A 27,769-nucleotide genomic window follows, 5' to 3' on the forward strand; every position below is an offset into this window, starting at 1 on the left:
AAGTTATAACTCTCCTTAAATTGCACCTGTGTCTTTTGAGATAATTCATGTATTGTAATTAGCTTTCCCACAATTGAAATTCTGAGAAGCAGAAAATTGATCCAAAGTTGGAAAGAAAACTAATTAGCTTTAAAATTATTATCACACAATTGAAAATCTGACAAGGAGCAGATTGATCCTAGCTAGCCTAGTGGTGAGAAACAGTAATGATATTGGGTCTGTTAAGAGTAAGGTGTTGGAGCATGGATTGTCTGCCTCACTAACTGTTGAGACATGGGATATCCCAAATCGGGGAAGTAAAGCCTTGCACAGTATGAAAGTACTTTTGCGTGACCATGAAGTTGAAAATAATCTTTGTAATAGTTAAAATAATTTTTTCAGACCTCATTTGCAGTGGTTCAGTTCAATTTGGGGCGTTGATAAACAGTAGCATATGCATAGACTGATAGTTTAATGGCGTTTTGTTTTGGTTTTGGGTTTTTTTTTTTTTTTTTTCTAAAAAAAATATTTTAAATACAAGCAATAGTAACTATGAGGGAAAGAGTCGTGGGATCGGAAGACCACTGGTCTGCAAATCAAGGTTCTTTTTTATTGGGTAGACCCTGTTGGTATTTGGCTTTCAGTTTCTTGTTTATGGGTCTAATTCTTTGGGCTTGTGCCCTGCCTTGGCCTCTTGGGTCTCTTGGGCTCATACACTTCTAAAGAAAATCAAACCAATTCAGATTATGTCATTCTTACGAATATCAATTACATCCATTGATAAAACTAAATAATAATAATAACAATAATGAAGAATCCATGTTCGAGAGCCAAGTCAATGCTTGCAAAAAAAGGGTTTCATCATGATTATAGGAAGAAGGGAAGAATTCATAATATATTTTTTTTCAACAAACAGAAAACATGGTTTCTGAGTGTTTCCGCAGGCAAAACCGAATGAATGTCGTGCATTCTTCCTTTTTCTCTCCATCTCCCCTCTGTTTTTAAGTAAAATAAAAAATGTTACCAGATGGACCTTAACGATCCAATTTGTACGTTAGGCCAGCGAATGCAGACAACAGAGCATCCGAAGGAATCCATACACAATTCACATGAGGAGAATAAACAACAAGCTCCAAGGATAATGACATTCCATTCCATCTAATTGTTACTAGAGCAAAAGCTTTAAGCAGCAAAGCTTAATTGGAAGCATTCATGATTCAAGATACAGTACCCGTTTAGAGGTGAGTTGTTTACCGTATTCTTTGGGCTTTATATGCTGCATCCACACAAATGAGGTCAGATTACTAAACGATAGTAGTTGTTAATCATCATCCAAAGTTGTAGTGGACCTACTGGTATATTGAATTTCTGTGTAGGGAAGCAAACTCAGATATATGATAAATAATGTCAATGTTGTGTGATTCTAATACTATAATGTGAAGAAGGGAATAATCAGATCTTACCCCTATCATTCCTGGCAACCAGAAGGAGTAATATACTTGGAAATTGACACTTGTCCTCGTGGCTGCAGATAATAAAACTGGGAGATGGAGCCTATGTAGCAGGAACTCTGGAATTTGCTTCCGTTTCTGCAAATTCTCTCAAGATTGTATCCACCTCTTCCACAACCCCTAGTTTTCTAAACCATGCCGCCAGAGTTTCTGCAGCTTCTTTCCCAACCATGATACCATCTCTCTCCAACGCCATCAGAAATTTTAATGCCTTCTGAAGTTTATTCTCTTTTTCATAAGCAGCCAACACTAGAGCTATACATTTATCAGTCGGTTTGATACCCGCCGTCCTCATGTTTTCAAACGCAACACGTGCCTTTTGACTTTGACCTGATACACCATATGCATTTATGAGAAGTCCACATAGCTTATCATCCGGAGAAATACCAGCTAGCTGAACTGCATTGAACACTCTTTGAGCGCCTTCAGTATCACCAACCATAGAGTATGCTCTTAACAACGCCTTGTAAACTTCACTTCCAGCATAAATCTCTTGGGCATCCATTTCTATGAGTAAACTCTCTCCTTGATCTGGCACTCCAGCTCTAATGTAGGCCATGATCATTGAGCCATACGATCTTTTATCCAAGGGCTGCCCAAGGAGCTTAATTTCTTCAAAAGTTTCTTCAGCCAGCTTAACATGTCCAGCCTTGCTATACATGTCAATCATGGCAGTTAGAGTTACCTGATCACATATGAAGGCTCTAGCCTTCATGTTTGAAAGGGTTTTAACAGCATCCTCAATTCGGTTTTGCTTCCCATAACCATGAATTATTTTGGTATAGTCACGAAGATTGGCTTCAAAAGATTCTTCTAGTACAGCAATTTCTGCCACCTATGAACAGTTCAATAAGCCATGGATTTCAGGTTATAAGTGGTTACCAATTTCAGAAAAATTCACTTGCATGTGCAGGAACATATAATTTCAGGATAGCATATAAGTTCCTTCAAAAACCGTATCTTTTAGAAGTTAAAAAATTTCGAAGAAGTGTGATACATTGGCTCCAACTAAAGTATGTCAAGTACAAAGGGCATTTCAATTTGCTCAAAACTTCATCAATATAAAATGCGATTCTCTCCCACGTTTTTCTTTGCCAATACCTGTTTATTTAACATCAGTTAACAAATGCCAAAATCCAAGCCAGAAAATTTTCATATATACGCATCGTAGGTTAGTTACAAAAATATGACATTTGTAAGTGAACTCGTTGATGACAATAAAACATATCGTGCACAGCCAGAGAAGCTCCTAACAAGCAGATCAAAATGAACAAAGAAAACTGGAGTTCAACAAAATGAATAAAAGTGGGAAGAGGATAATATCTTGAAAGAGATGGAACATCTTCAATAGCATTCACCCATCAGTGTCACAAATTCAGAAACAGGGCACCTAAGCCAGATTCCCAAACAAGAAGTCACCTAAAATGCTAAAGGGGTTCTTCTACAGAAAGAAATCATTTGACTTAAAGTTTCAGGGTTTCAATTACGACTGCCAATGTTATACTTTTATAACAATGAAACTCAAAGCATACATTTTGAACACATTACAAATCCCAAAAACAAAAAAAAAACTCATAATAAGAAATTAAAAGAAAAAATAATACCTGAAGATAAAGTGGGTGATCCTTTATCCTCAATTCTTTAAGAACCGCAAGCCAGTGAGCTCTGCTAGGCTTCATAGCCCTAACCCAAGCAGCCAATAACTCACACAAACTACCCTTCTGAGGAGAATAGCAAATAAGCTGCCTCATCAATGCCTTACAACGTTTGGCCATATGATATGGCAATTGAGCTATAGCTTGTTTCTGGGCTTCAGTAATCTCAGGGTCTACCGCATCCAACTTAAACCTTGGCTTCCCTTCTTTACTTTCTGTCTTTGCTGTCTCTTCCACGCTTGCAGCCGCTAAGGGTCGGTGAAAATGGCCATTGGAGCAGAGACTCATTGGGATTGCCCAGAAAGTGCTGCCCATGAATTGGAGGTGATGGGTTTTTCTCAATCCATTGATTACTGGGTTTGCTGGGTTTGGATAGCAAATCATGTTGGAAGCATAGGTGGCCATGGAAAAAATGTGGCAAGCTGCCAATGAGCAAAGATGCAAAGGCAACTATTTTTGGAATTGGGTCAGAGTGAGTGAAAATTAGGAGTTGTTTAAGGTGTGGTTTCTATGGCTAATTTAGGCATAGTGGGTTGGGATATGGGAGCAAAAGAAAGGAAAAGGTCGTCGCAGACTGGGATTTTTTGCCGGTTGCGCAATCTAACAGCCAGCAGCGGTAGTTTTCCCGGCTTGTTAGGCAGGTTGGGCTCCCTGCCCATTATAAAGAAAGGCCTTGGATTTTAGGGTCCAAAGTCCAGCTATTTTTTCATGGGCCAATAGGCCATGAAGAGTAGATCTCTCTCTTTATGTGACTGTCACACCGACATGTAATGTTACTAATTCAAATTACGAAATGGACAGACGACGTGTTTATATTGTAAAGTATTATATTTTCTTTTTAGATGAAACAAAATTTTAATTACAAAAATATCAAACCATTAAATTAAGGGTCCAAATCAGGAGATGAACTTAAAATAAAATTCATAAAAAGGTCAACAACAAAAAAACCTCAAATGTTGTACACCAATATCTTATTTGTAGCTCATTATAGTTTAAGGTCGCCTCCACTCTTGTATATTGAAGACTACAACAATACATTTGGATGAGGAAAATAAATTTGGGATTTTGACAAAAGTCAAAATATCTAAATTGACGTAAAACAATTCCCTTGTTTGGATAACAAAAAAGAGAAATTTAGAAATTCCGCAAGGGAAAAAAATATGGAATTTGGATCAACCCTCAAATGACAGAGCCATAAATGTATTAAGATGGATCAACCTTCAAATGACAAGATTAACACACAAAAAAAGAAAATCATCTAATAATATTATTAAGTTATTACAAAAAAAGAAAAAGAAAAAAGGTAAGTAGCATAAGTTAGAGACATGCGAGACAAAAAATTTATTCTTCTGTAAGTCATCATTCTACTTTTGTAGTTTTTTCAAAAGGTAAGATGATGAGAAGGGTCAATTTTCAAAAATACTGTATAAAAAAAATATAAGTACGAACATGTAAAATGAGAAAATATGCTAAACACGAGAAGAGTCACTTGACCACTGTGAGCCTTTATTGGCTCCGCCCATGCTTAGTTGATATACCCATGTTAGAGTTTCTTCGATAATGCGTGAACATTAGTGGAGGAGCCCCAAATTGTCCTAACTTTAATGTTAGATAGCTCCGTTATTGTAATTGCCCTTTTGTGGCTAGTGGCTTTTTAGGTTGAATTATGAATGCAATCATAGAATTTCTTTAAAAAAAAGTTTCCATCATTTATAAATTCCTTTATACTTTTAAATTTTCTCATCCAAACGAACTACAAGATAAAGTGAATTACACACAAAAATATGCAACCCAAAATTTTATTGTAAATATGATAAAAACGTAACTTTCTTGTTGTAGATATATTCAATACAAGTGTATAACTATTACAATTACGTAACTAATTTTGATTCTAAATTTTGCTCTATAATGTTCCCATCAATTTACATATGCCAACATCAAAGAATAAAGCATAAGATAGTGTCAGCACTCGCCACATGAAGAAAATGATTTTGGCATTTCAATCATCTACAATTTAAATGGAATCATATATTTTCTTTCACTTGTTTATCGTTTAAATTTAAACATTTTTGGTTATAAGATTTGCAGAGAATCTTCATTATAATTTTGTTTGTACCAAAAAAAATAAAATTGTTTCCCTAATTAAGTGATGCCTGAAAAATGAAATTTATTTGAAACAAAAGCTTTTGTAAGTGTTTTTTGTTTTCCCTTATATGACACAATTTTTAAGATCCAAATTAAAAGGAAAAAAAAAGTGAATTTATGTGTTTTTTATTTTAGGAGGAACTCACAATTCTTGTAACGAAAATTACCACCAATAAACGGAGAGATTATACAAGGAACATAATTAAACATAAGGATTATTGATTTCAATGGTCCCCCAACTATTGTTCCAGTATCATTTTGGTCCACCAACTAAAATTTTCATTTCAATGGTACTTCAACTCTTCATTTGGTATCAAATTTGTTACATCCCGGGATTGGCTCCGTCGTAGCACGATATTGTACGCTCTGGGCTCCCCTCTCTGCCCTCACGGTTTTGTTTTTGGGAGCTCACGTGCAACTTCTCAGTGGCTCACCTATCCTGGGATTGCTCTAGCCCCAACTCGCTTAACTTCGGAGTTCCCATGACTCCAAAGCCAGTGAGCTCCCAAAAGGCCTCATGCTAGATGGATGCGGGCATGTACATATAAGGCACATCAATCCCCTATCCGTTGGTCGATGTGGGATCTTACAAAATTAGTCATACCGTCAAAGTCTATCAATTTTGCCGTTAAATTCAAGGGCGAAATCATTTTTTTAGGGCAGTACACTCAAAACCAAACGAATTCCATATTAGTCTTCGTCTTCTTCTCTTTTTAGGGCAGTATCCTAAAAAACAAAACCAAACAATCTTAGATTGATGGGCTGTCCATGCTAATTAGATTTCAACTGTCCCACTTGAGAGAAGACATGTTTAATGTTCAGATGGTTCAAAAATATTCCCAAAAAAAAAACAAAACAAAAAAGCTTAGAATCTCTTGGAAACCTTTAAATAGATTGAACTTGTGAGGGTTTAGAGAACGGTTTCTAGTTGTGTTCTTCATTCATTTCACCATCCGATTCAACAGCACAAAGAGAGGGGGAAGAGATAGAGAGAGGGGGAGGAGACAAAGAGAAAGGATGCTGAGGTGGGTTGCGATAGGTTGGAGTTGGTGGCTGTCAAATCGTCAAAGAGAGAGAAAGAGGAAGAGGTTGGAATGCCCTGAAAATACGATTGTGCCCTTCAATTTCACGGACTAGTTGATAGACTTTGACTGTAGGACAATTTTGATACCAAATTAAGAGTTGAAGGACCATTGAAATGAAAAATTTAGTTAGTGGACCAAAATAATACTGGAGTAATAGTTGGGGGACCATTGAAATCAATAACCCTAAACATAATCATAAACAAATGTTTTAAGAAGGAAGACATTGACTCATTGTTCATGAACAATCATAGGAAATCGATAGAATAAAGTAAAATAAATTTAATTTAATGCCTTGCCTTACAAGCTTCGGTTATTCTCGAGGATCCCATGTTGTGAAATTTAACTTTTGTAAAATAGTTTATGAGATCTCGAGTCTCTTTATCCTTGTAATAAACTTTTAAATTATAGAATCTATTATGCTTTTACCATGCTCAACGCAATGCTATGTGTTATAAAAAAAAATTGAAAGGTAAGTTCATTATTATTTTTTCCTATCCAACAATTGTTTTACAATGAATAAGGAATATGAACTAAGGCCTTTCTCGTCTATATATATGATTTGAATTCAGCACCTATCATTCCACAAGTGTCAATTTTAGATTTGAAAGTAACGGCTCATATATTTCCTAGATTTGATAATTCATTTATTCAAAAAGAAATTATAATTTATTTATTTTCAAATTTGCAAACCAAAAAAAAAAGTCAAAAAAGAAAAAAAAGAAAAAAAAGAAAAAAGGTGATTTCAAAGTCCAAAACAAAACATTTTATTGGATTGAATACTGAGAGCTTCCGCAGAACAGCTGAAAAACAGAGTAATCAATCTCATTTCTCAAACGTCCTACAAAATACCAAAAACACCCATCAAATTCAACGAACCTTCAACGCCGTTCCCCTCAGCTATCAAGGCCATTTCCGTCATTAGAAATCCAACCATTGGACCTCCCCTCCAGGAGAAAACGCGATCCAAATCTCAACTCCTCCTCCTCCTCCCACTCACTGCTCTCTCTTTCTCTTCTCTCTGTGAAGCTCTCTATGCCACTGAGTCAACCCGCTCACCGAGTCACGAACCCTCCTCAGCTGGCTTCACAGTCTGAAGCTTCAAATCCTTAGCCATTTCTTCAGATCCGGCTCACTGAGTCACCAGTCGTAGCCAGCTCGGGAATGGCTTCTTCGGAAGCCGATTCCCGTCTGAGGGAGGTGGTGGCCCCAGCCCTCGATAAGATCATCAAGAACGCCTCATGGCGCAAGCACGCCAAGCTCGCCAGCGAATGCAAAGCCGTGCTCGAGCGGCTCAGCAACCCCTCCAAGTCTAAACCCGACTCCAATTCCGACCCGGACTCATCCGGGCCGGGTCCTCTCCACGACGGAGGCTCCGAGGAGTACTCCCTCGCGGACTCCGAGTCCATTCTCAGCCCCATCATCAACGCCGCCGGCTCCGGCGTACTGAAGATCGCTGATCCGGCCGTCGATTGCATCCAGAAGCTTATCGCCCATGGATACCTGCGCGGTGAGGCCGACGCCTCCGGCAGCGGCGCCGAGGCGAAGTTTCTTACGAAATTGATCGAGTCCGTGTGCAAATGCCACGATTTGGGGGACGATCAGATGGAACTTCTGGTGCTGAAGACGCTGCTGTCGGCGGTGACGTCGATATCGCTGCGAATTCATGGGGATTGCTTACTTCAGATAGTGAGGACCTGCTACGACATCTATCTGGGAAGTAAGAATGTTGTTAATCAGACGACGGCGAAGGCGTCGTTGATCCAGATGCTGGTGATTGTGTTCAGAAGAATGGAGGCAGACTCTTCGACAGTTCCGATTCATCCGATCGTGGTGGCCGAGCTGATGGATCCGATTGAGAAATCCGATGCGGACGGGTCGATGACAATGTTCGTGCAAGGGTTTATCACCAAGATTATGTCAGACATTGATGGAGTTTTGAACCCAACAACACCTACCAAGGTGTCGCTTCGTGGGCACGACGGGGCATTTGAAACGACCACAGTGGAGACCACTAACCCTGCCGATTTGTTGGACTCGACAGATAAGGATATGTTGGATGCCAAGTACTGGGAGATTAGTATGTACAAGACCGCGCTGGAGGGCCGCAAAGGTGAATTGGCGGATGGAGAATTGGAGAGAGATGAGGATTTGGAAGTTCAGATTGGGAATAAGTTGAGAAGAGACGCGTTTTTGGTGTTTAGAGCTCTGTGTAAGCTGTCCATGAAGACTCCGCCTAAGGAGGCATTGGCAGATCCGGAGTTGATGAAGGGAAAGATTGTGGCTTTGGAGCTTTTGAAGATTTTGTTGGAGAATGCCGGTGCTGTCTTTAGGACCAGCGAAAGGTACCTCACTACCACCTCTCATGCTAAAATGGTTATGCTTAGATGTTGCTATTTTGGGTTTACTGTTATCTATCTTGCTTGAGCTGCACTGGTTGTAATTTTGTTATGTTTGTGAAGTACAGCACGTATGACGACTGCTATGTTTGCAATTTTGTGGAGATATATATTATATAGGGAATGTAGGCTTTAGTGTTTGGTAGTGAACGTAGTTGGTGCAAGAGGATTTGATCTCATTAACAGTTAAAAAGACTGATGTAGTACTGTTATCAAATGAAAATATTGCTCAAAATCGAGATGGAATGTAAATGTTTAACAGGTATGAAAAATTTGTCATAAAAATAAAAAATGTCAAATCTTCTCAGATTGGTTTCTCGAGTATATAAGTTAAAGTGATACTTAGCATGATCATAGAACTTTAGACAGCAAGGGTGTGAGGAGTAGTAGAATCACAATATATCAATATGTAGCTGGTAAGGCTGGTCGATAGATATGGTGGCTTCTTAGCCAAGACTGGTTATTGGATGCAAATTAAGGCTGGTGGATAGATATGATACTTGGCTTCTTAGTCCAGGCTTGCAGACTCATAATGCAGATAAGTCGCCTCCACTTTGATGCAAATGAATTGGTATAAATCTGGAGGTATTGAAGTGGATCCCCAGATTAGACACATTTGTGCAAAACATGTTTAATGTGGTTTATCCACGGATGTTGCTGTTTGATAGATCTTGGTTTAGTTTCCTGACAATGCAAATCAAACTGTTGTGCATGTTGGTCTTTTCTGCGAATTTGGTTTCTGGTGTGTGATCATGTGCATGTGCATAGTATAGCAGGTTTAATAATGTTCACAAAGTCGCCTAATATTCTTTTTCTTTTCTTTTGTTGAACAAAATAAGCACTTCATATCTTTTAATTCAGTTCTGTTTCTCTGAAAAAAAACGCTTTGAATTCAGTGAAAAAACTTACGTTCTCCATACTTGTCTTCTTCATATTTTTGAATTTAGCTTGTTTTTCACCTACTTTGAAATTCATAAAGATAAATTTGTGACTTGGAACAGGTTTTTAGGTGCGATTAAGCAATACTTGTGTCTGTCGCTGTTAAAGAACAGTGCTTCAACTCTTATGATAGTTTTTCAACTATCTTGCTCCATCTTCATTAGTCTGGTGTCAAGATTTAGAGCTGGATTGAAAGCAGAGATTGGAGTATTTTTTCCTATGATTGTTCTCAGAGTTTTGGAAAATGTTGCTCAACCCAATTTTCAGCAGAAGATGATAGTGCTTCGGTTTCTTGAGAAGCTCTGTGTTGATTCCCAGATCTTGGTAGACATATTCATCAATTATGATTGTGATGTCAATTCATCAAACATATTTGAGAGGTATGTCATGTTCTATCCTGTAGACTCCACTCCCTGATATACAATACTTCAAATTTCAAAAGCATTGAACACTGATAATAATATCCAGTTCCATCTATTTCGATAGCAGTTGTCCTGCATTGTTTCCACACCCTCATAGCATTGTGAATTACTTGGTCTTATGTTAACAGTTTTTGCGTTTGCCTTCTCCTTTTCTTTTTGTCCTGATATTGCCAGGATGGTTAATGGCCTTCTTAAAACTGCCCAAGGTGTCCCTCCTGGTGTTGCCACCACATTATTACCGCCTCAGGAGGCAACCATGAAACTTGAAGCTATGAAGTGCTTGGTTGGTGTTTTGAGGTCAATCGGAGACTGGATGAACAAACAGTTGCGCATTCCAGATCCTCATTCTAACAAGAAATTTGATGCAACTGAGAATAGTCTTGAATCAGGAGGTCTTCCCATGGCAAATGGGAACAGCGAGGAGCCTGTTGAAGGATCAGACACTCATTCTGAAGCTTCTAGTGAGGCCTCTGATGCTTTGACGATTGAGCAACGACGAGCTTACAAGCTGGAACTTCAGGTAAGCAAATTGTCTGGAATGCCATCAGATTCATCTTTGGGCTATTGAACTTGGAATCTGATGTATGTTTTGTGGCAGGAAGGTATATCTCTTTTCAATCGGAAACCTAAGAAAGGAATTGAGTTTCTTATAAATGCAAACAAGGTGGGCGATTCACCTGAGGAGATAGCTGCTTTTCTAAAAAATGCATCTGGCTTGAACAAGACTTTGATTGGGGATTACCTTGGAGAAAGAGAAGACTTGTCGCTAAAAGTAATGCATGCTTATGTGGATTCCTTTGAGTTTCAAGGATTGGAGTTTGATGAGGCAATCAGGGCCTTTCTTCAAGGCTTTAGGTTGCCTGGTGAGGCACAGAAGATTGATAGAATAATGGAAAAGTTTGCTGAGCGCTATTGCAAATGTAATCCAAAGGCTTTTACTAGTGCTGACACTGCCTATGTCCTTGCTTACTCCGTGATATTGCTCAATACTGACGCTCATAACCCGATGGTGAAGAACAAGGTGAGTTCACATATACCTGATCTAATTAGATGATTGAAACAGATAGCTGATAGATGTACCTCTCTCTCTGGCCATTAAAACTTGCAGATGTCAGCTGATGATTTTATAAGGAACAATCGCGGCATAGATGATGGAAAGGATCTACCTGAGGAGTACTTGAGGTCATTGTTTGAACGAATATCAAGAAATGAGATTAAAATGAAAGAATATGAATTGGCTCCCCAGCAGATGCAGTCAGTGAACCCAAACCGGCTTTTGGGCTTGGACAGTATATTGAATATTGTGATCCGCAAACGGGGGGAAGAATTAGAGACCAGTGATGATCTTATCAAGCATATGCAAGAACAATTTAAAGAAAAAGCTCGCAAATCTGAGTAAGAACCAACTGAACTTAACTGATATCAAATGTTTGGTTTCCTTAATGACTTTTGCCGTTCCACTTTTATCAGGCCATAATTTCTTCAAAGGCCATAGGAGTTTAACTATTAGTTTTTAGGAGTTATTTTACGGGGGATTGTTATTCCTTGCTCAGCATAGTGGAAGTTTGACTAGACCAAGTTCTGTGAAAATAAGTGCAAAATGCATGTAGGCATATTATCTTTCAGGAATTTTAATCTGAATTCTTTATGATGCTTGCATTACATAATCTATACTAAACTATCTATTAGATTTCATTCTTAGTTTATACTTGTATGGCTGTCTTGTAGGTCAGTTTATTATGCTGCAACAGATGTGGTAATTCTTAGATTTATGGTTGAGGTATGCTGGGCTCCTATGCTGGCTGCATTCAGTGTTCCACTTGACCAAAGCGACGATGAAGTAGTTATTTCTCTGTGTCTCGAAGGCTTTCGTCATGCCATTCATGTTACTGCTGTAATGTCCATGAAGACCCATAGAGATGCTTTTGTGACTTCACTAGCAAAGTTTACTTCCCTCCACTCCCCTGCTGATATCAAGCAGAAAAATATAGATGCAATTAAGGTTGGTATATGGTTTTACTCTACCATAGTTTCTGTACAGGACGTGAAAGTTTAAATATTGTACTAGTTACTTTTCCTTCTTAATCAGGATGATGTTTTAAAGTAGTCTTATAGGGGAATATAGTGCCACTTATCATTGTTTTTAACCTTGATATTATTTTGAACTGCTCGCTCACACCGTGTCTCTCTCTCCCTCTCCCCCACCCTCATTGCATGTCTCTCTGTTTCCCTTTGTTTTGGAGTCAATTTTTGGATGTGAAGTTATTTTAGTTTTGCTTTCTCATGCTTAACCTGTCGTCTTTGTAGATATGTAACGCAAAAGAAATACTATAACAGTTTATGAGGAATTCATATGTCGGCTTGAACAAAGACAGACACCTCACATTATCTATCATCTGAGTCTATCAGTTATTTTTTGACAGTCTGCTTTCATTCCAGTAAGATTAATTTCCCAAGTGAAAATGATATCTTAAGTTGGCTAAAAACTTGATTAACCTAGTCTTGCTTGTTTTAGATCTGCCAATTGTCTTATTATTGAAGGCTGAATGGTATATCTTGTGTGATTCTTGGGCATATAGGTTTATATTGTGATCTTTGAATTGTTTCAAAGCTAAACCTTCTCAAAAAAATTGGTCAAAGCTAAACATGAAATCTTTGGAAACAATTATAGGATGGTAGCTCACTGATGGTATACTTGTATTTCTCCTCTATTCCAAATAGATGAACTACTCTGAAATTGAGTGGTAGATTTCGTTTCGTTGTCAGTTCTTTCCCAACACCCTTCCTCCACCATTCTTCATCCCTCCTTTCTCCCATGTACTCTCTTTGTCTAACAAAAATTTGAAAACCAAAAGCGAAATGGTATACCTTAGCTAGAATAAAGAGGCTGTGCTGTGCCAAGAATGAACCAGTAAAGGAAGGGAATACATTTGTAATTTGGAGCTGGAGGTGCGTAGTCAGATGCTTTGCATGACTGTTAGAAGAGTGCTTAGTAGAAGAGTTGCAAATGTGCTTATGTAGTTATCTGTGAAATGAATGTTAACATGGTGAATAAAACATCTCTGATTTCGATTGTGTGACAGGGCCCCAGGGGTCTGGGTAATATGTTTGTCACTATGTTAATCATGTGCTATCATCTAATAGTATTGCAGAACTATTATTTCATGACCTGCTTACTGACCTTTAGAAATGTAATTATTCAGCAGTATACTCAGGAGTTCAAGCCTTGAGATGGATCTGATGTTTTATTTGGTCATATTGTTTATAGGCTATAGTGACAATTGCAGATGAAGATGGGAACTACCTACAGGAAGCTTGGGAGCATATTTTGACATGTGTTTCCCGGTTTGAACATCTACATCTCTTGGGAGAGGGTGCTCCTCCTGATGCAACATTCTTTGCTTTTCCTCAGAATGAGTCAGAAAAGTCAAAACAAGCTAAGTCAACTATCCTTCCTGTTTTAAAAAAGAAGGGCCCAGGAAGGATGCAGTATGCAGCTTCTGCTGTGTTGAGAGGTTCGTATGATAGTGCTGGTATTGGTGGGAATGCTTCTGGGATGGTCACATCAGAACAGATGAACAATTTGGTTTCCAATTTAAACATGTTAGAACAAGTTGGTGAAATGAGTCGCATATTCACACGGAGTCAAAAGCTAAACAGTGAGGCGATTATAGATTTTGTCAAGGCTCTTTGCAAGGTTTCTATGGAAGAATTGCGCTCAGCATCTGATCCTCGTGTTTTCAGCCTTACAAAGATTGTTGAGATTGCGTATGGATCACCCAACTTCAAATCTTATTTATTTGCTTTCTATTACAAAATTGTAGAGTTTGACGTCAATTGTTTTCTTATAACAGGCATTATAACATGAACCGCATCAGGTTTGTATGGTCTAGCATCTGGCATGTGCTCTCCAATTTCTTTGTGACAATTGGTTGTTCTGAAAACCTGTCTATTGCAATTTTTGCTATGGATTCTCTACGCCAGTTGTCAATGAAATTCTTGGACCGAGAAGAGTTGGCTAATTACAATTTTCAGAATGAGTTTATGAAACCTTTTGTCATTGTTATGCGTAAAAGTAGTGCGGTGGAAATACGTGAATTAATCATCAGATGTGTCTCACAAATGGTTTTATCTCGGGTCAACAATGTTAAATCTGGATGGAAGAGCATGTTCATGGTACTGGAATATGTCCTATCTTTTCTCTTTGGGGATATATTTTATTCTACAGGGGATAATTATTAATTTGATTCATGAATTATTCTTCTTGCATACTGGTAATAGTTGTTACTATTTGATTCTTTTCAGGTATTCACTACTGCAGCTTATGATGACCACAAAAACATTGTACTCTTGGCCTTTGAAATAATTGAGAAGATTATTCGAGACTACTTTCCATACATTACTGAGACTGAAACCACTACTTTTACCGATTGTGTGAATTGCCTAATTGCATTCACCAATAGTAGATTCAACAAAGACATTAGCCTCAATGCTATTGCTTTTCTTCGGTTCTGTGCTACAAAACTGGCAGATGGAGGTCTTGGTTCCTCATCAAGAAATAAGGACAAGGAAGCTTCTGGAAAAATCTCTCCATCTTCACCTCAAGCAGGGAAAGATGGAAAACAAGAAAATGGCGAAATGGCCGATAAGGATGACCATCTCTATTTCTGGTTCCCTCTACTGGCTGGTAAGGATACAGCATAAATTGGTAGTTATAAGTGTAATGTTGCAAAGCGTTTTGGTTATGTTTTTAAGCTTTTTAAAAACCACATTGGGAAAGATTTTTATTCATTTATCGTCCCTCTGCAGGTTTGTCCGAGCTTAGCTTTGACCCTAGGCCTGAAATCAGGAAGAGTGCCTTACAAGTGCTGTTTGAAACTTTACGTAACCATGGTCACCTTTTCTCACTACCTTTGTGGGAAAGGGTTTTTGAATCAGTTCTATTTCCAATATTTGACTATGTGCGACACGCTATTGATCCTTCTGGGGAAGGTTCACCAGGACAAGTGATTGATGGTGATATCAGCGATCTTGATCAAGATGCCTGGCTCTATGAGACATGCACATTGGCACTACAATTAGTAGTTGATCTTTTTGTCAAATTTTATAACACTGTTAATCCGCTTTTGAAGAAAGTTTTGGTGCTTCTAGTCAGTTTTATTAGACGACCTCACCAAAGCTTAGCTGGTATAGGTATTGCTGCATTTGTGCGATTGATGAGCAATGCAGGGGATCTCTTTTCTGATGAAAAGTGGCTAGAAGTGGTTTCATCATTAAAAGAAGCAGCCAATTCAACGCTTCCTGATTTTTCTTTCATTCTAAGTGGAGATGGCATAATTGGAAACCATGAACCTGCTTTGAGTAGAGAAGATAATGGAGGGTCCACTGTGTCTGGTAGGCCTGATGATGATTCAGAGAGACTGAGGACAAATTACCTTTATGCTGGCATATCTGATGTTAAGTGTCGAGCTGCTGTTCAACTTTTATTGATTCAGGTAACTTCTACTCCAATTATTAACCACCTTCCTTTTGCAAATATATGGCTTCAACAAACTTCTTGTGTATTTATGCTGTTTTTCTTATGCTTCTTGAAGCCAAGTCACATTGATTATGTGCAGCTGTTGGTTATGTTTGAGTAGGCCTGAACTCTAGTCTCTTTCCATTAGTTGAACTTGATTTTCTGTGGACATACTTCAGAAAATTATGTTATTTGAATTATAGAAACAGCAAGTTTTTTTTTGTTTGGGAACAAAATAACAAACAATAGGAACCATGCATACATCCACCGACACTTCTTGAGGATTGATACCACCGACACTTATATCAAAAGGGAGAAGGTTCATCTAGGTGAAGTACGATCATCAAATGTAACCAATGCAAATTAAAGGGTTGGTTCTGTTAATTCTGATTTGTCAATCGAAAGTACAAAGAAAACACTATTAGTGTGTACTAGTATATACGTGAATTAAATTGCATCTTTCTAATATTTACATGTTGTCATGTCAATACCGTTTCCTGAAGTTTGCATGTTCTCATTAAATCTGGCAGGCGGTGATGGAGATCTACACCATGTATCGATCTCACCTTTCAGCGAAAAACACGCTAGTCCTCTTTGATGCTTTGCATGATGTGGCAACTCATGCTCACAAGATTAACACTGATACCACTTTACGGGCAAGGCTACAAGAATTTGGCTCCATGACCCAAATGCAAGATCCTCCACTGTTGCGTATTGAGAATGAATCTTACCAAATATGCCTCACATTCTTGCAGAATCTTATAGAGGATAGGCCTCCAGGTTATGATGAGGCGGAGGTTGAGTCCCACATCGTGGACCTTTGCAGGGAGGTTTTACAGTTCTATATTGAAGCTGCCAGCTCTGGAAAGATATCCGAATCATCTAGTGGGCAGCACCATTGGCTAATTCCTCTAGGTTCTGGGAGACGGAGAGAACTGGCTCAACGCGCCCCACTTATTGTGGCAACTCTCCAGACTATCTCTAGTTTGGGAGAGACCTCATTTGAAAACAACTTGTCTCAATTCTTCCCCCTAATTTCAAGCTTGATAAGTTGTGAACACGGGTCAAATGAGGTCCAGTTTGCCCTCAGTGACATGCTGCGCTCATCGGTGGGGCCTGTGTTGCTTCGATCGTGTTGAGCAGGTGAGACAGGACCATGCAATTTGAGATGTATGATAATTTGATGCCAAGTCTTGTAGTCTTCATTTTTTTTTTCTTTTCTTCATTGTCGGAAATATAGTTTGATAGTGTATGAAGAGTTAGCGCAATGTTTCGCATTTGGTTGGCCAGTGCTTCTAAACCTTCTGTAGTCTATCCGAGAAGTACAGCTCCATTTAGAATTTATACATCTCTTCAGGAGTTTTGATGTTGTATGCTAGTCATATATTTTTTCGATTTTGAACAAAATGAAATTGAGAACAACTATTTTTTCTGAAAATGAAAATTGCCCTTATTATACATTCAAGAATGCCCATTCCCTTTCTCTTTCACAATGTTGGAAAGATGTCCAAAGTTCGATTCTTCCGTTCCCCAAACGAAAAAAAAAGGGAACTGTCCTTTTCTGCGTTGGATATAATTATTTTATGATATGAGAACTTATCTCAACCATTACTAAACATGAGATCTTTTGGTGGCAGGCTGTGAAAACATTACTTAAATTATCTTTGATTATAGATTTTGTATATGGAGATAACTTTGATTAGGCGCGTTTTAGTTGACTTTCATAACAAGTTGGGGAAGCAAGAAGTTCAAGTGGTTTTAGTAATACAGCAACCTTTACTTGAGTAAATACATGAACATACTGATTAGCCACAAAACAAGAACCAAAGTCAAATAATTAGAGCTCAATTTGCGGAGACCACAAGAGCCAAGCCAAGGACTAAAATAGAAAGCGGTGAGAGTGATGTGTGCTATATATGCCGGCTTCTCTAGAATCATAACTCAGCTGGCATCCACCCAGCAAGACCTAATCAAACCCCAAAAGCTTCAAAAGACTTGGTCCGATTCCCCATAGGCTATAGATATACATACAGTCTATCTCTCTCTCTCTCTCTCTCTCTCTCTCTCTCTCTCAAGCATGTCATGTGCATAGATGAGGATCTAAGAAAGAGCCCAAGTCTTGGTCTTGCAGGGGTTTCTACTCAAAAAGAGCCATGCAAAAATCAACTCACTGCTGCTCTGCTTAACACCACTTATCTCTCTTTTTTTTCTTTCTGCAAAGCCTATAACTCTCTATCATTATGAGTTGTATCAGAATTTGCTTGGCCTCATCTCTACGGAGGATAACCAGTGGGTGCAAGAAAACCAGAAAGCAAAGGAAACTTTCTTCGAGCTTTGATGTGCCTGCAACCTCATCTTTTGCAGCCATGGAAGTCTCTAACCAATTCAAGCAAGTGTTTGAGGTCATGGATTCAAATGGGGATGGGAAAATTTCCCCTCTTGAGCTCAGTGAAGTGCTCTCATGCCTTGGATACAAGAAGTCCACTGCCGCAAAGGAAGCTGAAGGAATTGTGAGAGAAATGGATTGCAATGGAGATGGTTTTATAGACTTGGAAGAGTTCATGAATGCTGTGAATATTGATTGGTCAAGGAAAAATAATAAGAATAAGAATAAGAATAGTGGGTGTGGAAATGAGGAAGAAGACTATGAGCTCATGGATGCTTTTCTTATTTTTGACACTGATAAGAATGGGAAAATTTCAGCCAAGGAGTTGCAGAGGGTTTTGGTCAGCCTTGGATGCCAAAGATGCAGTCTTAGAGAGTGCAGACAGATGATCAAAGGGGTTGATAAGAATGGAGATGGAGCAGTGGATTTTGAAGAATTTAGGTTGATGATGACAAGAAATTATGTGAGTTGAAGATCAATAGGATTAAGTCAGATCAAGTCAGGCTAGCTGCAGGAAAGAAGATGAGTTCAATCATTTCCAGGTTCAATTTCAGAATGCATATATTTAATTTGTGTAAAGAGTTCAGTCTTTTTCCAAAGAAAAAGGGTTGATTGTGTAACAGGTATGCTTTAAATTTTGGCAGATGATTATGTCTAAAAAGTTTATATAAGAAGACAGAATTAATATATCCCCACCACAATGCCCTCTCACTTTCTCCCTCTTTGACTGCACTCACTAATAATTTATGGGATTCCTCTCTCTCTCTCTCTCTCTCTCTCTCTCTCTCACATATGTTCGACACAGTTTTTGTCCATAGCATAGGTCCTCTATCTTCTGTTCAATCATTTCTAGGGTTTTAGAAAGCATATTGGCTGGGTTGCTTCTTATCTTGTGTGATGTGTCAAGAAAAAAACAAAACAACGCTAGATGACAGTCTTCCACAATTGATAAGACCATAGATTATACGGTTTTTTCTTAGCTTCATTAATTACAATGTTCACAGTTTCTTTGTTTGGACTTGCCAACCAATGACGAAAAACCTCATTGAACCAAAGTCGTAATATATTTTTTGAATCCTTATCCAAAGATCATAGAATATACCATTTAACAGTAAAAACCCACTCTTCAACTTCAAACGTCATTTGACAAATTATTTTTTGAACAAACAAAAACCTTACAAAGAATATCGTCGAGGGATCTTTACACCATACAAATCAAAGTGTAATTTATGTAAAATACCTTCAGAAAAATGACATAGCCAAATACAAGAATTCGCACAAGCATGTCCATATTTTACGAGGATATTGATGTAGACTTCCCAAAGTTTGAACAAGTGTATTCAAAAGAAAGATTCGAAAGTTCAAAGATAAATTCTTAAGTTCAAAAAGTGCTTTGAATTAGTTGTATCTCTCAAGTGCAAGAATGTTAATTAAAAGTTGGAAAGCTCTATGAACTCTATAGATTTTGTCGTTTTCTATATCCTTTTCTTGTTTCACCCATAATTTTAAACCCTGTTACAACCTTAATGAAAGTCCTACTTGATCTAAGGAGAAGTGTTGTTCATGGAGAATAGGTGTGGAAGGACTGTGGTCGAATGATTTAAATATTTTCAAGTATGCGATATCTTTCCATGAGATCTTTTAGTCATGTCTTGTGCCTTTATTTAGATTATGAGAGTACATCATATTGCTTTGTTTCTTCTCAAATATATATGAGTGACAATACCTAATCAAATTTCGAGTGCTTTTTATTGAAGTGAACATTCTTGGTGAGATTTGAAGTTGAAGCGTGTTTTTATTTGATTATTTAACTTTTGTGAACCTTAAATCGTGGGTTGTATTAATGTTGGCTATTTCACACGCTACACTCCAAGTTATTCAATTAAAGTTTGGTTAACCCTTTGATAATGTTTTGAGTTATTGTTGATTATTTCTTGGAAGTTAGCTAACGGTTGGTGATTATCTTTGAGATCAATAATACTGGAAAGTTAGTTGCTTGTTAGAGGCGGCCCTGGCCCAGGGCGACCAAGGCTACAGCCCAGGGCCCAAAGCTGAGAGGGGCACACAAATTTTGTTTATAGCCCATATATGTATATTTATAAAATAACTATTTTTTTTTTTAAAAAAAGGAACCAAACTTTGTGGTGTCATAAATCACTTTTTGATCCTCTCAAGGAAACTTCCTTACTTGGAAAACAAAGTCAAATATATTTTATATATTATATAATATAATAAAAAAAAAACATAACATTGGAAATTAAACAAAGATAAAACAACATGCCTTCTTCTTCTTCTTTTTTAATCAAAAAGCCAAAAGTCTCTAAAAAACAACACAAGAAGACTCTCAAATGCAAGTATATTTTTATTTTTATTTTTTGTGATTCCCTTCTTCTCCAACATTGAGTTGGAAAACAATCCTTCACAAGACCAGACCAGTGCCTTTCTTTCAAGGTTTTTTTTAATTTTTTATCTATCAGATTTTTTATCTATCACTTGAAAATTTACCAAATGCATCTAAGCAGTGTTTAATTTTGATAAAAATTGTAATTTTAGTGTTTAATTTGTCTAAAGGGGCACACTTTTCGAAATTTGCCCAAGGCTTTAGAAAACCCTGGACCGACTCTGTTGCTTGTTTGTGTTGAGTTTTTGTTCTTATGTTTTGTTTTGCTTGAGGACCAGCAAAATCTAAGTTACGGACCCTTTATATTGGTTTCTGTAGGGAAAGTTGATTAAAAAGAGACTAATTACTTTACTTTCCTTATATTTAGCTTTTCTGCGCTCTTAAAAGGTGTTTGATGGAAGATCGACATTCTGTAGGAATTTTAGCGTAAGGCAAACTGGAGAAGAAAGCTAAGACATTGAAGATCATTGTGTGGTTTTTTTTTTGAATTTTTCATGGAGCCAATTGTTCCAGAAGGCAAGACATCCTAAGTTGAAAGCTCGTCAAAACTGCTGCTGTGGGAGATTTGAAGACTTTCCCAATTTTTCCAAGTGACATGGGAGATATGCCTGGAAATCCACTCTTTCAAGTTCATACACAATGGATAGAGGTGTTCCTTTTCTGTCACCCGATGGATAGAGGTTCATATGCAATAATTGAAACAGTAAATGAACGGTTGGCCCATGTGTTCTACTCTATGCACTAACTCAATTGACAAGAATTCTATACTGAGGGCCTTAGCCTTTAGGTAAGGTCTTATCTCTTAATTGTTAGATCAAATTAGTTAGTTTGATTCAACGATTAAGAAATAAGACCACATCTAAAAATCATGGATAAGACCCTCACTATAAAATGACTCCACTAATTTAATCCATGCGATATTTTATTTGGGCCAATTTGACCTGACAAAAATATCAAGGAAATACAGCGCACTAGGCCATTCATAAAGCCTGTACACAGTGGGCCAATTTTGATCTGAAACACATGTTGTAACTTGTAAAGGTTGGTCCAGGGCTTTTTTTTTTTTTTTGGACGACCAGGGTTAATCTTATTGATGCATTTATTTCGAGCTGAGAACTTGAACTTCAGCAAACTCCTAGATAGTTTTATGAAGAAATAAAAGCTAGCAATTCTTTTGTGTCAAAACCTCTGGACATTTTTCATGTCCATTAACCTCACGAATTGGCACTTCTTGGGAGTTCTTCTAGAAATTTTTTGACAGATTTGGACTATTTCGTAGATGAACATGGACCATTTATGTCTATCTCTCTCATCACGTGATGACATACACATAAATGATTCAATATATGTTTTTCTCTCCCCATCTAGTATACCAACGGGGAAGTGAAAATGCAATCCTTTTCTTTTATTCTTCTCTCAAAACCGATTAGAACTTTTTAACTGATAAAAGTAAGCAAATATAATCATGCACAGAACCCTAATTGCAGCTTTGGGGACACTTAAATACACAAATAATTAACTTACATGCATCAACTGCCTGTTCATTTTAATATAATCACAATTTGATGGCTGTTATCTTCAGAGTTCAGGCAAACTCTTCTTTTTAGTACAGTCGACATGTAACCCACAATCCCAACATAAATATAATTGTTGCAGTTATTTATTTGAGTATGTTGCTCATCACGTAGTGCAAATAGTAAATTAAATATATATGCTTGTCAATCAAGACAATTTTGTTCTTGTTTTAGGATAGCTTAAGTTAGTAGGTCTGATCACAAAACATCCTAGAGCCATAATTTTTCTATCCCAACTTGATTTATCCATTTTTCAATGAATTATTATATATGGGGACAATTTTTTTATGTGGGTATTAAATTAAACTGAAGATTATAAATTACTTTTTTTTCTCTTCCTAGTATTGTCTAATTAATTATTAATCTTACCAAAATCTCAAACTTGTGGGTAGAATGTTTAATTGCACTTCCAAATATGTGGGAGACCATATTTTTTTGACTTAGACATATATATATATATATACCAATTAATTACTTTGGTTAATAATATAAAAGTTCACTTATATCATGGGTGGATAATGCTCTTATAATCCATTTTGGTGGTGTAATGAATGACCAAAGATTTGGATCCAAGCCTATTGTGTCGAAACAAAACTATGTATGCCTTTTCAACTTGATTTTTTTTAATACATGTAATAGTCTAAATTACTCTAATTCACGAGGAGGGGAATTCGAGCTTGAATGTAAAAAGAGTGGGATCATTGCCCTGGCCAACTGACCTAACTCAAATATGCTTTTCGAATTGATTCTTAAAATGCCATATATATGCCAAAATGCTTCTTAGTTGGTTGCTTGAAAGAAAGCCATTATTTTGAAATGGGTTCCAAAACTCAGTACCCCACTAAGGGTGTATTAAATCATAAAATTGTAGAAGCATATTAGCTTATAGAGAAGCAACCCCTATCTATCTACCAATTAAGCAAACCAACCAAACCAATCATATCAAACCTTCTAACAAAGTTAGAGCGTTGACATTATTGTAAGCCAATTGCAATTTTAGATTTAAATTCATTTCAAAGAGGCCAAACAAGCAGGTGAACAGATGATGACCACCACAAATAATTTCTATTGATTCCAAATCCATCGCCATCTACATCACATGGCAACCTCAGTTTTGGCTCGGCTGTTTAGGCCCTAAAATATTCCCAATGCTCAATGCAAATCTCCATTAATTTCAGTTTAATATTAACCAAAAAAGTCTCAATTGGCTTTGGATTGGCCTTCATTTCCATCGAGGCCAAGAAACGGTGCAACAATCTCAAGCCACTTCGAGTGAAAAGCGGCTTGTGGGAGAGTGAGAACATGCAGCATTGTGGCAGATTCGAAGCCCCATAGGTGCCCTTCACATGGAAGATTGGAAGTGATACTAATTTTTTATTTAATTAATTTAATTTAATTAATTACTTTTTGGAGTGGTCCGTATATAAGGTTCTTTATGGATTAGCTTTATAACTAATAACATAATTTTTTATTTGGATTAGATAATGGGGTTCAATTATAGTTTAATAAAAGGGTTCGAGTTGATTAAGATAAGCACCACAATATTTAATTATATTATTTTTGTACTGTCGACAAAGCCAAAGCTAGCTAAGCTAACTTTCATTTCTTCTACTCTACTCTCTTAAGGGAAGACTATGTTTTTCTTGAAGACTTAACTTTCATTCATATGTATGTTCACCAAATTCAACAAATAAATTGTTTCTTAATTGTTTTTCTTCTGAATTTTTAAGATTGTGTTCAATGAACCCCGTGAACTCAACGCTGCTTTGGACTTGGTTGCACTTCACGTATGAACCCAAGAATCTTGGTCTAGGACCAAGCTACTCTAGCTAGATTATGACACAAACAATTCCTTAAATTGAGTTACTACCCGCAAATATGGGTTTAGTCTAGTTGACTAGATCAGATATGCTCCCCACTTTGCACTTGAGTTTGAATCTCTCTTCCAGTAGTTTAGACTAATTTAAAGTAGATTATCACTTCTATTAAGGATATATATGCATCATGGAAGTAAGGTTGGCATAACATATATTTGTAACATTAATATCTGCACTTGCAAATATAATATAATTAAAGTGATGTGATACGTAGTGTTCATTCCATGATGGGTCTGCTTCTGGGTTCGTTTATATATATATATAAATGAACCAAAACTTGAATTTCAAAGTGCATGGAAGTAAATGTAGATTAATTTTAAATTAGTTCAAGATTTGACAGGTGAAGCTTGCTAATAATAAGTGAATGAAGCATGAGAAAAGGTGTTTGAATCTAGCTATGGACTTGAAGGATTATTAGTGATGAAGAGAATATTAATTTGAAGTTTCAATACCTAAAAAATTTAGAGTTGGTGGCTGAATGCGCCTTTGACTGCCTTAAGAAAACGATGGTGTGTTTTAAAAAAAGTTTTAAGTTTCTGTTTGTTTCTTGAGAGAAAGAGAGGGATAGTTTGCGGTGTTAGATCACTACAAATATTTTTCTAATATTAAGGGGTGTTTCTTAGAGAGAGAGAGAGAGAGGAGAGGACTTGGCTGAATTTGATTACAGGGAGAGACATTTAGATTCTCTTTTGGCCAATAACTTTCCCTATTTCTTTGTTTATTCTCTGATCTCTCTATCCCTCTCTCTCTCTCTCTCTCTCTCTCTCTCTCTTTCTCTCTGTCAAGAAGTAGAACCAGCTTGACATTGATATTAAGCTTGCTAAGGGTTAGAATGACAGCTTGTATCCGCATACGAAAAGTACATTGATTAATTTGGTTTAACAAGTAATGGATCCAGTGTCACATATCTCTCATCCCATCTTGAAATTTAGATATAATGAAGAAATTTTAAGACTTTTGCAGGTTTGAGTTGAGCAACAAGTAGGGAAACACAAAAAATTAAATTGTATAAGTTTTGTTATGCATAAATTTTCTCTTTCCAGATAATCTGATAAGTTACATACTTTTAATCTGAATTATTCATCGCATGGAATGTGACACTGTGAAACACTATATATCATTTCAAACCAGAGCTTAACAGATAACTAATCTGTTAACTGATCACTAGCTGGTATTAACCAACTCCTTACTGTATTAGCATCTCAACTGGACTTTGAGCTGCCAAATGATTTGGCTTGTTCTGTGTTTATAACTTTATGATTGACTTGATTAAATTGCTAATATTAATGTTGTCCATAAAATAATAGAGCTAGAGTAATTCTTCTGGCCACCTTCAATCTTAGTCATTAAATTAAGAGATGTGAAGGCAAAAGTAAAGTTAGAATATATGAGATTACCATATTTAACCAAAGTGTAGAATTATCATTATACTCAATACGTGCAATGGTCGTATATAATATACATTTTTATTTCTTAATAAATTAGAAAATTAATTCTTGACTCATCCTAATCCCAATTCATTTTCTCGCTGCTTGAATTAGCCTCAAAAAAGAAAGAGTGTGAGAGACATAGAGCAATGAAATGGGGGTTTGATTGATTCATGAAGATTGAGCGCGTGTGAGGTACAGTGACACCCCAACACCAAAATGATCACTCTCTCTCTCTCTCTCTCTCTGTGCCACTGTCAGCACTCACCACCATCATCTCTCTCTCTCTCTCATATTCATATTCATTCACGCCCACACGCTGTGGTTTGCCATTCAACCTACACCAAGCACCATTGACAATGCAGTCAAACTGTCTCCCATATCATTTATGTTCCAATGGCCCTCCCTTCTTCAATTTAATTGCATCACTGCAGCTGCTTCCCAATTCATCATCAATTTATAACCAAATTAATTCTAACCAAAAACATATTAAAAATAAAAAAACAAACACATGTTTCATCAAAAGAAAAACCCTTTTATAGTAATGTACTTTTCTGACCGTATAGCTCAGTCAAAATGACATCATTTAGATTGAATCCATTCCAATTTTGCTATAACATAAAGACAAAAATCTTGCATACAATTATAGTTTTTCTTTTTCTTTTTTTGTTTCCTCAATAAATAAATAAATAAATATGGACTTTTATTTAAATTTGGAATATCATTATCATGTATATATATATATGGACATGTATGGATGTGGAGAAGCATGAAGCATGGGGACATGACTTTGGTTGGAAGGTTTGGTTTCCTTGCATTCCGCGAGAGAGATTGAAGTTAGCTAGCGATCGATCTATCCAGTGTAAAACCATGCACGTGCGTCTGAGTTGGGCGCTTGCGTCAGCAACTGAGAGAGCCTCACTACATGCCAACATATCCAACGGTGCCGTGATCACCTATAAAAAAAACTTATATATACAAATAAATCCAATTTTGTTCATCAACGACTCTTGTTCGTTGTGATCATCGATTTAATTCCATTCATATATATGCCAAATTAAATTTTCGAGGCCTAATTCTTTGTGCACCAATTTATATAAAACGATTATTTGGACAGAAAGATATTATAATAAGTTTGACACGTGGACTATATGTGACTGTTGGATTTCATACGTGGGCAAACCTGACTCTAATACTATAAAGGAAGTTGAGATTCAACACCAAAATTACCGTAAAGAACTCATCAAATTCGAACTTATCCAAAAAGTCTCATGATCTTGAAATGGAAAGTCAATTATATCCAAGTGTTTTAGCTGACATGTTGGGTTGACTACCCTAAACTAATGTTGAATCACATCCATAAATTAACTGTATATAGATCATGCAATGGTTTCCAATGCAGCTTATCATATAATGGCTTAAAGTTCCATTGATTTCACTGTTATTGCTTTTTACTTTTTGATACATTGTCACAATCTTAACTAATATGTTTTCATATCAATTAGTCTTCGATTCCGTGAAATATTATATGGGTGATGAGAATGATATATATTCGTGATGAGTCCGATACTTAGTATTACTATTTTGGTCTTTTGTAAAAGAAGTTGCTTTGCACATATATACTATAGTATTAAAAGTATGTCTTTTCTTGGAGAATAAATCTACTACGTAAGTACCATTACCATATTAAATTCTCGATAAATATGTACTATTAGTAAAAGAATATCTTCTTATGGACAATAAATTTACTACGTACGTACCATATTAAATTCTCAATAAACATGTTGAATAAAGACCTGGATGAAATTATGTAGCAACTACAAATAGGTTGGATTATTTGTCCTAACGAAACTAAAATGCCCTGCCCGATCATTTAAAGGCATGAATAACGACAAAATGGGTTGATGGTAATTAAGCAATTAGGTAAGTCACTAATAATTGGATTGGAAGAGAAAATGGAAGGTGCGCGTGGCGGTTGAAGTGATAAGATAGAAGGAGCCGGGGAGAGCCACGTCATCACACAAATCAGAAACTTGAAAAGACATCAACTGATGGAGGGGAGGGAGGGAGGATCAAAACGAACGAGGGTCGCCCGTAAGACACGCCCTGACTCCACCCCCCCCGCCCGCCCGCCGACCCCAATTGCTCGCGTGTGGGCCCCACTTCAATTTCCCACGAGACCGACTCCCCCACCCCCAGTGAAATGACAACTCCACCCCTGCCTCCTGCTGCTGCTGCTGCTGCTTCTTCTTCCAGTGAAGGAAATTACGTGTCACATGACTCACATGCAGTTCCAGTCTTCTTCCTTTTCCATTATTATCACTTACTAGTCACAAAACCAAGATTTATAACCTTTTTTTTTCTTTTTTTTTCTTCCCCTAATATTAGGCTTACATTTAGATGGTGTTAATTGCTAATGAATTAAAAGCACCTGGTTGGTTGTGTAGGCAGATG

General features: G+C 37.1%; 3 protein-coding genes across 5 annotated transcripts; 2 read left to right on the plus strand and 1 right to left on the minus strand.

Moving 5' to 3' along the window:
- Positions 1–696: 696 nt before the first annotated feature.
- Positions 697–3,787, minus strand: LOC110766441 (Tetratricopeptide repeat (TPR)-like superfamily protein). Of its 2 annotated transcripts, none has more exons than XM_021969775.2 (3): positions 3,095–3,787; positions 1,443–2,325; positions 697–1,255 (listed from the first exon to the last, which is right to left on the minus strand). In XM_021969775.2, the coding sequence occupies exons 1-2, from the start codon at positions 3,548–3,550 to the stop codon at positions 1,534–1,536; spliced, it is 1,248 nt and encodes a 415-aa protein (XP_021825467.1). In that variant the 5' UTR covers positions 3,551–3,787; the 3' UTR covers positions 697–1,255; positions 1,443–1,533. The 2 variants fall into 2 exon arrangements, with proteins under 2 accessions (XP_021825467.1, XP_021825473.1); XM_021969781.2 differs by having other exon boundaries at positions 697–1,347.
- A 3,377-nt stretch (positions 3,788–7,164) lies between these two features.
- LOC110766800 (brefeldin A-inhibited guanine nucleotide-exchange protein 2) lies at positions 7,165–17,110 on the plus strand. The gene is made up of 11 exons (XM_021970184.2): positions 7,165–8,717; positions 9,773–10,090; positions 10,307–10,652; positions 10,731–11,153; positions 11,241–11,527; positions 11,861–12,134; positions 13,401–13,900; positions 13,987–14,308; positions 14,438–14,819; positions 14,942–15,627; positions 16,181–17,110. The coding sequence occupies exons 1-11, from the start codon at positions 7,537–7,539 to the stop codon at positions 16,787–16,789; spliced, it is 5,328 nt and encodes a 1,775-aa protein (XP_021825876.1). The 5' UTR covers positions 7,165–7,536; the 3' UTR covers positions 16,790–17,110.
- Positions 17,111–17,528: 418 nt separating this feature from the next.
- LOC110767016 (putative calcium-binding protein CML18) lies at positions 17,529–21,201 on the plus strand. Of its 2 annotated transcripts, none has more exons than XM_021970440.2 (2): positions 17,529–18,578; positions 20,805–21,201. In XM_021970440.2, exon 1 carries the CDS (start codon positions 17,891–17,893, stop codon positions 18,506–18,508), a length of 618 nt encoding a protein of 205 aa, XP_021826132.1. In that variant the 5' UTR covers positions 17,529–17,890; the 3' UTR covers positions 18,509–18,578; positions 20,805–21,201. The 2 variants fall into 2 exon arrangements, with proteins under 2 accessions (XP_021826132.1, XP_088105500.1); XM_088249374.1 differs by having other exon boundaries at positions 20,854–21,198.
- Positions 21,202–27,769: the final 6,568 nt, after the last annotated feature.

Source organism: Prunus avium, chromosome 2, assembly GCF_965620075.1.
Source record: "Prunus avium chromosome 2, drPruAviu1.hap1.1, whole genome shotgun sequence".
Lineage (NCBI taxonomy): Eukaryota > Viridiplantae > Streptophyta > Magnoliopsida > Rosales > Rosaceae > Prunus > Prunus avium.